We start from the raw sequence: 13241 nt of genomic DNA, 5'->3' as shown, positions 1-13241 counted from the left end.
CTTATCGAGTGAGGAAAGAGCCTGAAGACATTCATATCAGGGAGTACAAAGTATAAAATAAATACCCACAATTATACATCATATTTTTTGTCGTTTTCATGGTAATGTGATATGTTGCAGCAAAGGGCTGTCCCGTTCCTATTTACACCATCTCAAGCCCTCACAGCCTCTCACACTCAGCCACTTAGCTGGTGACGTCAGTAAGTCCTTGAGGGTTCAGGGTTTGAGGGTTTAGGGTTTGAGGGTTTAGGGGGGACATTGGGATTTGGCCCATCAGGACTTTCTTCTTGCGCGTGCGCATTTCACAGACCAGGAAGCACGCTGCTTCCAGTCACGTGACAATAATACAACTCTCCGTGTGGTCGGTCAGACGCTGTAAAACGTGCAACCTCTGTTTATGCTCTTTTTGGTAACTATTTGCAAGGTAAATATATGAATATTAATACAGATAACGTCACAAGAAGAATATAAGCACGTGGGAATGAAGACCACTTTATTAGCAGTGCTAAGCTAGCGAGATACGAACTGTGTAGTCTGCACCTCATGTATGGTTTTTCCTAAAACATGTCGGCACAGATGGTCGCACATGAATCGGATGTGAACAGGTCTGCACGTAACCCGTCCGTGTTCCGCTCCATAACGCTGCCTAACTGTGGCGGACTTAACGCAGGTCTCCCCCGGCTGCTATCGGGGTGAAAGTCCAGCTCGCAGACTGAACGTCGGGTCGTTGGCCTCTGCAGTGTGACAGGATGGCTCCGCTGAAGTTCTGCGCGAACCTCTCCTGGCTGTTCACGGAGCTGCCGGACTTCAGCCAGAGGATGTACGCGGCTGCCTCTGCGGGCTTTCGGGCGGTGGAGGCCGGCTGGCTGTACGACTCGGACCTGCAGGAGCTGCAGAGAGCCAGAGAGGCTACAGGGGTGGAGGTGATCCTCATCAACACCCCGCCCGGTAACGACTGCAACATGGGAAGCGCGCGCGCGCGCACACACACGCGCAGAGGTTCAGTCAGAAGCTGTTTATTTCAACCAGACTGCACTGATACTTCCATGCATAGTAATGATTAGAGGAGGAGGATGGTGGTGGGAATAAAGGATGAATGTGTTGCAGGAAATGTAAAGGGAGGCGATCTGGGTCTTGGTGCTGTTCCCGGAAGAGAGGCAGAGTTCAGACAGGGTCTGGATCTGGCTTTGAAGTATGCAAGAGCTTTGCACTGCAAAAGGTGAGAGTAAAAGTAACTCTTGTGTTGTTTTCAGCCTAATGTCCCGCCCTGAAAATCAGTGTGCAGTGTAACGAATCTGCGTGTGCAAACGGAAGGAAAGAGAGTTTGTACTGCACATTTCAACAACAGGTACTGCAACATGCTGTTTGTGGACCATCCTTTTATTAATGCTATCTCTCTACTCTGCTCAGCTTTCCCCTCAGCCCCGAACTGTCAGCCCAGACTTATCTGCTGAAACACAGCCCCAGTGTGATGCCTAGGATTAAGGCCAAACAGTTCAGTCTTTGTTCCACCAGCCAGAGAGTCTAGTTTCTCTCAGTCTGAGAGTCTTTCAGGTGCTAGACTGACCATCGGGTTCTGGGTCTCTTTTCCCCGATCACTCAGTCCGGCCGGGCTACCAGCGCTAACAAGAGTCCTGGTTGTTCCAAACGTCTTGGGGCCACTTTGCTCTTGGGAACCTTCAATGCAGCACAAAGCATTTGCCTTCCCTTAGATGTGAACCTCCACACAGTCCTGTCTCTGAGACACTTTGACCTCATGGCTTGCTTGTGGCTCTGATGTGCTGATGTGTCTCAGCTGTGAGATCTTCTACATACAAGTGTGTGTGTTTCCAAATCGTGTCAACTGAACTGAACAGCTGGAGGTGAAGAAGTGTCTCTAAGATGAGCTGAGTTTTAAGGGTCAGGGGCAGAAAACAAAAGAGTTCAATTGTAATCACGCGCCTAGAAGCTGTTATTGGCTTCACTGCTGCGGAGACAGATCTCTAATGCAGAATCCTTCATATTTGTGTTTGAAGTATTTTCTATGAACGTTTCAGGATCCACCTGATGGCGGGGAGGGTTCCCGCGGGCTCACACAGAAGGGAGGTCAACGAGGAGATGGAGGACATCTTTGTGGAGAACCTAAACTACGCTGCTGATATCCTCTCAAAGGTCGGTGACCTTTTCTGTCCAACATCTCAGCAGGATGCACCAAGGGAAACAGGACTACTGCAGAAAGATAGTGGGACAGAGAAAGTAGAATGTATCCGTCAGATGGATTGAAAGATGGAAGATGTTTAAATATGATTTCAAAGTATATCCGCTCTGGCCAAATCAAAAGCAAGCGTGTTACACAAGTAATCAGGAGAAAGACTACTATACCATCACACAACTCATCACCTTATCAAAAGGATCTGAATAAATTATTAACAATGCATTGATCTTCAGGATTCATGATGATGTGATCTCATAGACTTTCCGGCTTTTATTAGTTTCTGACTCTGAGAAAATACACAAAACTGTCTCTTTAACCAAATCACACACATGTTGGTAATTCTGTGATCTTGTTTGGATAACGAATGTAATAACAAATGTAATAACTAAGGTAATAACTAATGTAACAACTAAGGTAACAACTAATGTAATAACTAATGTAATGACGAATGTAATAACAAAGGTAAGAACTAAGGTAAGAACTAATGTAATAACTAAGGTAACAACGAAGGTAATAACTAATGTAATAACTAAGGTAATAACTAATGTAACAACTAAGGTAATAACGAAGGTAATAACTAATGTAACAACTAAGGTAACAACTAATGTAATAACGAAGGTAACAACAAATGTAATAACGAAGGTAACAACTAAGGTAATAACGAAGGTAACAACTAAGGTAACAACGAATGTAACAACGAAGGTAACAACTAATGTAACAACGAAGGTAACAACTAATGTAACAAGTAATGTAACAACGAAGGTAATAACGAAGGTAACAAGTAATGTAACAACGAAGGTAATAACGAATGTAATAACAAATGTAACAACTAAGGTAATAACGAAGGTAATAACTAATGTAACAACGAAGGTAACAAGTAATGTAACAACGAAGGTAATACGTAATGTAACAACGAAGGTAATAACTAATGTAATAACGAATGTAATAACTAATGTAATAACGAATGTAATAACAAATGTAACAACGAAGGTAATAACAAAGGTAATAACTAATGTAATAACGAAGGTAACAACTAATGTAATAACGAAGGTAATAACAAATGTAACAACGAAGGTTATAACTAAGGTAACAACTAAGGTAATAACAAAGGTAATAACGAAGGTAATGACGAAGGTAATAACGAAGGTAACAACTAAGGTAACAACGAATGTAACAACGAAGGTAACAACTAATGTAACAAGTAATGTAACAACGAAGGTAACAACTAATGTAACAAGTAATGTAACAACGAAGGTAATAACGAAGGTAACAAGTAATGTAACAACGAAGGTAATAACGAATGTAATAACGAAGGTAATAACAAATGTAACAACTAAGGTAATAACGAAGGTAATAACTAATGTAACAACGAAGGTAACAATGAAGGTAACAAGTAATGTAACAACGAAGGTAATAAGTAATGTAACAACGAAGGTAATAACTAATGTAATAACGAATGTAATAACTAATGTAATAACGAAGGTAATAACTAATGTAACAACGAAGGTTATAACTAAGGTAATAACGAAGGTAACAACAAAGGTAATAACGAAGGTAATGACGAAGGTAACAACTAAGGTAATAACTAATGTAATAACGAAGGTAATAACTAATGTAACAACGAAGGTAATCACTAATGTAACAACTAATGTAACAACGAAGGTAATAACGAAGGTAACAACTAAGGTAATAACTAATGTAACAACTAAGGGAACAACTAATGTAACAACTAAGGTAACAACTAATGTAACAACTAAGGTAATAACGAATGTAACAACGAAGGTAACTAAGTACAACTAAGGTAATAACTAAGGTAACAACTAAGGTAATAACTAATGTAACAACGAAGGTAATACAAATTTAATAACTAAGGTAATAACGAAGGTAACAACTAAGGTAATAACTAATTTAACAACTAAGGTAACAACTAAGGTAACGACTAATGTAACAACTAAGGTAACAACTAATGTAATAACGAAGGTAATAACGAATGTAATAACGAAGGTAACAACTAAGGTAATAACGAAGGTAATAACTGATGTAACAATGAAGGTAATAACTAATGTAATAACGAAGGTAACAACGACGGTAACAACTAATGTAACAAGTAATGTAACAAGTAATGTAACAACGAAGGTAATAACTAATGTAACAACGAAGGTAACAATGAAGGTAACAAGTAATGTAACAACGAAGGTAATAAGTAATGTAACAACGAAGGTAATAACTAATGTAATAACGAATGTAATAACTAATGTAATAACGAAGGTAATAACTAATGTAACAACGAAGGTTATAACTAAGGTAATAACGAAGGTAACAACAAAGGTAATAACGAAGGTAATGACGAAGGTAACAACTAAGGTAATAACTAATGTAATAACGAAGGTAATAACTAATGTAACAACGAAGGTAATCACTAATGTAACAACTAATGTAACAACGAATGTAATAACGAAGGTAACAACTAAGGTAATAACTAATGTAACAACTAAGGGAACAACTAATGTAACAACTAAGGTAACAACTAATGTAACAACTAAGGTAATAACGAATGTAACAACGAAGGTAACTAAGTACAACTAAGGTAATAACTAAGGTAACAACTAAGGTAATAACTAATGTAACAACGAAGGTAATACAAATTTAATAACTAAGGTAATAACGAAGGTAACAACTAAGGTAATAACTAATTTAACAACTAAGGTAACAACTAAGGTAACGACTAATGTAACAACTAAGGTAACAACTAATGTAATAACGAAGGTAATAACGAATGTAATAACGAAGGTAACAACTAAGGTAATAACGAAGGTAATAACTGATGTAACAATGAAGGTAATAACTAATGTAATAACGAAGGTAACAACGACGGTAACAAGTAATGTAACAAGTAATGTAACAACGAAGGTAATAACTAATGTAACAACGAAGGTAACAATGAAGGTAACAAGTAATGTAACAACGAAGGTAATAAGTAATGTAACAACGAAGGTAATAACTAATGTAATAACGAATGTAATAACTAATGTAATAACGAAGGTAATAACTAATGTAACAACGAAGGTTATAACTAAGGTAATAACGAAGGTAACAACAAAGGTAATAACGAAGGTAATGACGAAGGTAACAACTAAGGTAATAACTAATGTAATAACGAAGGTAATAACTAATGTAACAACGAAGGTAATCACTAATGTAACAACTAATGTAACAACGAAGGTAATAACGAAGGTAACAACTAAGGTAATAACTAATGTAACAACTAAGGGAACAACTAATGTAACAACTAAGGTAACAACTAATGTAACAACTAAGGTAATAACGAATGTAACAACGAAGGTAACTAAGTACAACTAAGGTAATAACTAAGGTAACAACTAAGGTAATAACTAATGTAACAACGAAGGTAATACAAATTTAATAACTAAGGTAATAACGAAGGTAACAACTAAGGTAATAACTAATTTAACAACTAAGGTAACAACTAAGGTAACGACTAATGTAACAACTAAGGTAACAACTAATGTAATAACGAAGGTAATAACGAATGTAATAACGAAGGTAACAACTAAGGTAATAACGAAGGTAATAACTGATGTAACAATGAAGGTAATAACTAATGTAATAACGAAGGTAACAACGACGGTAACAACTAATGTAACAAGTAATGTAACAAGTAATGTAACAACGAAGGTAATAACTAATGTAATAACGAAGGTAACAACGAAGGTAACAACTAATGTAATAACGAAGGTAATAACTAATGTAATAACGAAGGTAATAACTAATGTAACAACGAAGGTAATAACTAATGTAATAACGAAGGTAATAACTAATGTAATAACGAAGGTAACAATGAAGGTAACAACTAATGTAACAACGAAGGTAATAACGAAGGTAATAACTAAGGTAATAACGAAGGTAACAATGAAGGTAATAACTAATGTAATAACTAAGGTAATAACGAAGGTAATAACGAATGTAATAACTAAGGTAACAACGAAGGTAACAACTAATGTAATAACTAAGGTAATATTTGTCTTTACCTCCATTCACTGGGCCTGCCCTGAATCAGTCTTAAAGCTCGAGTGTAGAGAAGAAACGACTGAGGAGACACAATGACGAGCAGCACAGGCGCCTGCATCACACTAGTGTTTCCTTTTCTGTTCTGATTTCTCTCTTGAATATTGTTCCAGGACATGAATATTGTGGTATTCATATAGCTGCTGCACTGGAGCCATAAGTGTCATATTCAATCAGTCAACATCACACCGCCCTCATTGAATGGTTCCTAATGTAGATGACAATGCTCCTGCTCCTCACAGGAAGGAATCACTGGTTTGATTGAGCCAATCAACACGAGGATAACAGACCCCAGGTACTTCCTGGACTCTCCTCATCAGGGTAAGACGCTGAGACAGCACCGCCTCTAAGAGTCAAAATCACGCCGATGAGGCAAATGATGAAATCTGACTGTAGGAAACACACAGGGTGTTTCATGTATTCATCAGTTATTAATTTCAGAATGCTAAGTGTTGATTTGAGAACCAGGAGCTGTCCACAGGAGAATGATTATCAGTTACGCTCTTCTATTGGGTATTGGTGAATCATTATTTGATTGGGCTTTTCAAATCAGCTATTGTCCAATATCTCAATGTCTATGATGCATTCCAGACTTAGTGAGGATCGGCGGAGGCCTACCGGCTTATATTTCTGACGCCAAACATAAACATGCACACAGTGGACACTCTACTGTGAGGCAGCATTTATTCCATCACGGGTCGTGTCATATCTAGTCACAACTTTCAACAGCTCTTGAACTTTGGTCCTCATATGAATGCAAGTGTGTGAATGAGGAAATAAATGAGGATGTCCTTCACGTCATATTTTTGATATGACATGTGAATTTTGGCCCTAAACCATTCAGTGCTTTGTAAACCAACAGCAGCATTTTAAAGTCAATTATTTGTTGTTGGACAGGAAGCCAGTGCAAAGACCTCAGAACTGGAGTGATGTGATCCACCCTCCTGGTCTTAGTGAGGACTCGAGCTGCAGCGTTCTGAATCAGCTGCAGCTTTCTGACGGATTTTTTTACAGAGACCTGTAAACACACCGTTACAGTAGTAGTCTGCTGAAGATAAATGCATGGACAAGTTTTTCCAAATCCTGTTGAGACATAAGTCCTCCAATCCTTGATATATTCTTCAGGTGATAGTAGGCTGATTTTGTAATTGTCTTGATATGGCTGTTCAGGTTGAGGTCTGAATCCATAACTACACCTAGATTTCTGGCTTGGTTTGTGGGTTTTAACATCAGTGACTGAAGCTGAGCGGTGATTTTCAATTGTTCGTCCTTGGTACCAAAAACAATTACTTCTGTTTTATCTTTGTTTAATTGAAGAACATTCTGGCACATCCAGTTGTTGATTTGTTCAATGCAGTTACCCAGCCCTTGTATGGGATTATAGTCCCCTGGTGACATAGTTATGTAGATTTGTGTGTCGTCTGCATAATTATGATAACACACTTTGTTGTTTTCCATAATCTGAGCTAGTGGAAGCATGTAGATTTTGAACAGAAGAGGCCCCAGTATTGAACCTTGGGGAACACCACATGTCATTTTAGTCAGCTCTGATGTGTAATCAGCTACAGACACAAAGTATTCTCGGCCCTTCAAGTAGGATTCAAACCAGTTAAGTGCTGTGCCAGAGAGTCCCACCCAGATTTCTGGTCTTTCTAAGAGTATGGCATGGTCGACTGTGTCGAATGCAGCACTGAGATCCAGTAACACTAAGACTGAACTTCTGCCATTGTCTATGTTTAAGTGGATGTCGTTGAAAACCTTAACAAGAGCAGTTTCAGTGCTGTGGTGCTGTCGAAAGCCTGACTGGAAAACATCAAAGCAGTTATTTACGGCCAAGAAGTTGGTCAGCTGTTGGAAAACCGCTTTTTCAATTATTTTACTCAAAAATGGGAGGTTTGATATTGGCCTATCATTTTTCATTGTTGCGGAGTCTAAACTAGCCTTCTTTAGGAGCGGTTTAATAACTGCAGTTTTTAGGGCTTGTGGGAAGACACCTGAGAGAAGGGATGTGTTTACAATTTGTAAAAGATCAGTGGTCATGCAGTTTGAAATATATTTGAAAAAGTGTGTTGGTAGAATATCCAAGCAGCAGGAGGATGACTTCAGATGTTGTATAATGTCTTCTAGGCTTCTACGGTCGATTGAATGAAATTGTGTCATGATATTTGAATGGATGTTATTCAGAGATCGGGACAACACATATCCTGTGGTTGGTGTGGAGGCACTGACTGCTTGTCTAATTTTCTGAATTTTGTCAGTAAAAAAGGAGGCAAATTGATTGCATGCCCAGGTGGATTGGAGTTCAGCAGCTACCGACACTGGAGGGTTTGTTAGCCTGTCGACGGTAGCAAATAAGGCGCGTGTATTGTTCTTGTTTTTGGTTATGATGTCAGAGAAGAATGACTGCCTTGCATTTCTAAGTTCCAAATTATATTTGCGAAGTCTCTCTTTATAGATGTCACAGAGAACCTGGAGATTAGTTTTTCGCCACCTGCGTCACATGCAAGTGCACAGCACATTCTGTCATTTAATGTCAAATTAAACACAGCGAGCTCTGCAGAAGCGATGCTGCAGATTTCATGTCTGCTACCTGCATGAGTCACATCTCAACTGGTCCTCATGTTTGTGTCTGCAGCAGCTGCAATACTGGAGAAGGTTGGAAAGCCAAACATCAAGCTGCAGATGGTGGGTGCTCCTGGAAAACAAAGGAATGAGAAAAAGAGATGATAGAACTCTGGACTTAACAGATGTGCAAACTCTTTCAGGACATCTTTCACTGGCAGATAATGGACGGAAACCTGACGCAGAACATACACAAGTATTTACCCATCATCGGTGAGTCAGATGAGAGATCAGATATTGTGAACGAATACTTCAGCCTTGGTGACCAAGTGACCTCGTTTCTTCCAGGCATCTTATGTATTTCATCCCCCAACTCATGTGGTACCCTCGTGGCCTTCAGATATCTTGGATTGATATTTACTAGTGGTGTCACGGATCGATCCGTGATCCGTTAGGATCAGCCCTCACGGTTCGGATCACTCGTGAACCGCGGATCAATAGTCTTATTTTTAATTTTATTTTTACAGTGTAATCATCATAGTGTGTAAAGCTCTACTGCTGCTGTTCCTTTTCAAGTAGCAAGTCCCCGAATATCAATGCAGAGTGTCAGTGAACAGATATGAAGCAGGAGTGTGTTCAGTGAACGGAGCAGCTTAGAAGCATTTAACGGTGACGTCATGGCGAGCGGAGGAACGTCAGAAGCCGCGGCGTCATTTAAGTCGCAAGTTTGGGAACATTTTGTCTTCCCTGTAACGTATAATGACGGATGAGGGTGGTGGACAAAGCGTTACGGTATGTCGGCGTTATTTAAAGAGAGACACACGACAACGGCAAAACATCGGCATGTCCACACATATGAAGAGACACCATCCCGTCTGTCAGCGACGGGGACACTCCGGTGTAGAAAACAAAGGATTTCTAAATCTGGTTAAAATGCTTGAGCCACGCTACGAAATCCACTCACGCACCCACTTCAGTGTGAAGCTGTTCCAGACCTCTATGAGAAGGAAAAGACTGTAGAGACCGCTTTCACCACGGCGGAGTGATTCTTAGTCCGGCGCTGTAGACACGCCCCCTCTGTGAGAGTCACACACACACACACACCTGGGGCAGGTGCTGTAGACACGCCCCCTCTGTGAGCGTCACACAGACACACACCTGGGGCAGGTGCTGTAGACACGCCCCCTCTGTGAGCGTCACACAGACACACACCTGGGGCAGGTGCTGTAGACACGCCCCCTCTGTGAGCGTCACACACACACCTGGTTCAGGTGCTGTAGACACGCCCCCTCTGTGAGAGTCACACAGACACACACCTGGGGCAGGTGCTGTAGACACGCCCCCTCTGTGAGCGTCACACAGACACACCTGGTTCAGGTGCTGTAGACACGCCTCCTCTGTGAGCGTCACACAGACACACACCTGGGGCAGGTGCTGTAGACACGCCCCCTCTGTGAGAGTCACACAGACACACACCTGGGGCAGGTGCTGTAGACACGCCCCCTCTGTGAGCGTCACACAGATACACACCGGGGGCAGGTGCTGTAGACACGCCCCCTCTGTGAGAGTCACACAGACACACACACCTGGTTCAGGTGCTGTAGACACTCCCCCTCTGTGAGAGTCACACAGACACACACCTGGGGCAGGTGATGTAGACACGCCCCCTCTGTGAGAGTCACACACACCTGGTTCAGGTGCTGTAGACACGCCCCCTCTGTGAGAGTCACACAGACACACACACCTGGTTCAGGTGCTGTAGACACGCCCCCTCTGTGAGAGTCACACACCTGGGGCAGGTGCTGTAGACACGCCCCCTCTGTGAGAGTCACACAGACACACCTGGTTCAGGTGCTGACAGAAGCATCAGAGTGAAGCTAGACAGGCCCAATAATATTCCAGTCACCACAGAAAGGTCGACCCTCTCCCCAGACAATGGAGATATTCTCATCTTTTTGAAAATAATGTCACAGTAATGGTAAACATTATTGTGTATTTGAATGACCTGACAGGAAGTAAACACAGACCCAAGTTGTTGCTGAGCAGTTCAGTTCAGTGTAAACAGTGGAAGGTAGCTCACTGGCTGTTTCTTTCTTTCAGTATTGATGAAAGGACGAGGATATCAACATACCTCATGTTGCACTTAAACTTAACAGAATTCTTGAATGTATTATTTTTATTTATTTATTTCATTTTGTTTCAAATTGGACATCTTCAATATTTTTGTTTTCATGTAAGACTATCGCCCAAAGTTCTTTGATTTAAGTGTTCTTGAAGTTCTTTAATTAACAAATGGAAAGCAAAGTTATATTTGGCTCCTCCCCTTTTCTTTGTTGAACCGAACCGTGAGTTTGTGATCCGTGACACCCCTAATATTTACCCTTCATTACAGTCAGTGATCTCTCATGAGTTTATTGATATTATAACCATATTGAACGAGGCTGCAACAGATGGTCTGTTTGGGCGACACCTTTTATACTACACACGTGTTGCTAATGTTAAAGTATGAGCGCAGCTTTGAAGCTGTTCCACACAGAGACCATCGACGTGGGTTTGCTTTAGGTTCGTATTCAAATGTCTTCTGGTTAGCGCTGGAGTCCAGCAACAATGACCAAATCATCCAAATCATCCGCCCAAATCAAATAGTTCTGATTCAGACATGCACCCGCATGAATATTTCACTCGTCCACGTAGCTGTCTTTCATTTGAATCATCCACCTTTGTCTTCCATCGTTGCTATTCTGGAACAACTCATCCGCTATTAGTCAGAACGTACATTTTTCAGCTACGTCTGCACTGCACGCTCCTCGAGTACCCGTCGTGCACCGCTGGCTGCCAGCTCGTGTGGAGAGGGTGACCCAGTGCCAGATGGTTGAGTTTGGTCGGGCAGCGAGTCTCAGGAGAGTTTTCATACATTTCCCAGTTTTTGTTGTTGCGGTGACTCAGATAATTCAATCAATAAGATGTAGAGACTTTGGACCAGAGACGTGGGGGACTCATGCTGTTTAATCAGTGAAGCTTTGATGTCCTCCAGTAAATATGTGGAAGAAACACACGCAGCTGTAATGATGCGACCAGAGAGCCGGCTCAGCAGAGCTTCTGGAGATAATAAAGATGGACTCTTCCTCAGGTCATGTTCAAATGGCTCAGGTTCCCGGCAGGAATGAGCCCAACAGTGCTGGAGAGCTCGACTACAGCTACCTGTTCACCACACTGGAGAACCTCCACTACCAGGGATACGTCGGCTGTGAATACAGGCCACGAGGTGAGTGCCCCATTTATTCATATATTATGGCATCCAATTAGAATATACATATACACGTGTTTCTAATGATCTCTGTCCTCTTCAGGCTCCACACAGGAGGGTCTGGGTTGGATGGAAGATTATATTAAAAGCAGCAGGTGATGAGCGGTGACCCGTCACAACGCGGTGCACGACTCAGCTGCTTAATGGCAGACGTCCTCTACCAGTTCACTTCACCTGCCGGGGATAACGCTCCTCTTGCTCCTCTGAACAGTTTCTAGTGGCCACAGTGTATTGAAAGGATTTACTGTACTTTGATGTAGTATGTTGTATACTTCACTGTTTAAATGGCCGGTGGTCCTCTTGCTCTTTGTTATTAAGACACTTTTCTTTCTCAACTAACATGGGATCAGTTTTATTAAACTATTTGATGATGTGTCAACAAGCATTTCACTGTCAGAAATAAATAGTGATATCTATCTTAAAGATGTTGAGTTCATGTTGGTTGAACAAGACGAGAGGGAAACTTCAGCAGGAATGCTCATGAGCTCGTTTGTGGCGATGGAACCAGGAGGCGCCTCGTGAAACATCTCACTGTTGGTCTTTCACAAAGTGAAGAGAGCTCATTGATACAGGTGTGACGGGGCGTCATCACAGGACACACATCCTAACGGCTGTTCTGATCTTTACTGGCGTTTCAAAGATAGGAAGAAACCTCCTATTGCTCAAGCAGGTCCTCACCTCACGGCTCCATCTCAGCCCAACTACATGCGTTTCACGGATTATTCAGTCAACACTCGTCCGTGCTTAGATTGTAACGCCTTTCAATCATATTTCAGTGTTCATGTTCCAACATCTTCATTGGCATACAGACCTAACAGAGGCTTGAGTTCAGGACGGGGCCTCTGCCGTCGTAACCGAGGGTGATGGTTCTGTGACAGCTAGTCCTGCTCTTAATAGGACTTTTGTTTTTCTGAATACAGTTGGGCAAACAGGTTCCCGTAATTCTACCTAAATATCACCGTAAACTGAGATGAGATCGTTTCTGTAATGAGGGTTGATTACCGATATGCCTGCTGCTGTGAGGGTTTATTGTGGAGCTGTAGTTCCCTCTATTTAGACACAAAGGTGTTCGGAGCATGTGCTGCTCCCTAC

General features: G+C 41.4%; 1 protein-coding gene across 3 annotated transcripts; it reads left to right on the top strand.

Moving 5' to 3' along the window:
- Positions 1 to 354: 354 nt before the first annotated feature.
- Positions 355 to 12487, top strand: hyi (hydroxypyruvate isomerase). Of its 3 annotated transcripts, none has more exons than XM_079268015.1 (9): positions 355 to 424; positions 671 to 948; positions 1108 to 1219; positions 2037 to 2151; positions 6523 to 6601; positions 8916 to 8965; positions 9046 to 9115; positions 11973 to 12107; positions 12193 to 12487. In XM_079268015.1, exons 2-9 carry the CDS (start codon positions 750 to 752, stop codon positions 12246 to 12248), a joined length of 816 nt encoding a protein of 271 aa, XP_079124141.1. In that variant the 5' UTR covers positions 355 to 424; positions 671 to 749; the 3' UTR covers positions 12249 to 12487. The 3 variants fall into 3 exon arrangements, with proteins under 3 accessions (XP_079124141.1, XP_079124140.1, XP_079124142.1); XM_079268014.1 differs by having other exon boundaries at positions 671 to 999; XM_079268016.1 differs by lacking the exons at positions 8916 to 8965; positions 9046 to 9115 and having other exon boundaries at positions 671 to 999.
- The last annotated feature ends 754 nt before the right edge of the window (positions 12488 to 13241 follow it).

This window comes from Melanostigma gelatinosum, assembly GCF_949748355.1.
Source record: "Melanostigma gelatinosum genome assembly, chromosome: 4".
Lineage (NCBI taxonomy): Eukaryota > Metazoa > Chordata > Actinopteri > Perciformes > Zoarcidae > Melanostigma > Melanostigma gelatinosum.
The sequence above is the reverse complement of the archived record's forward strand: the minus strand, read 5'-3'. Positions and strand labels throughout refer to the sequence as shown.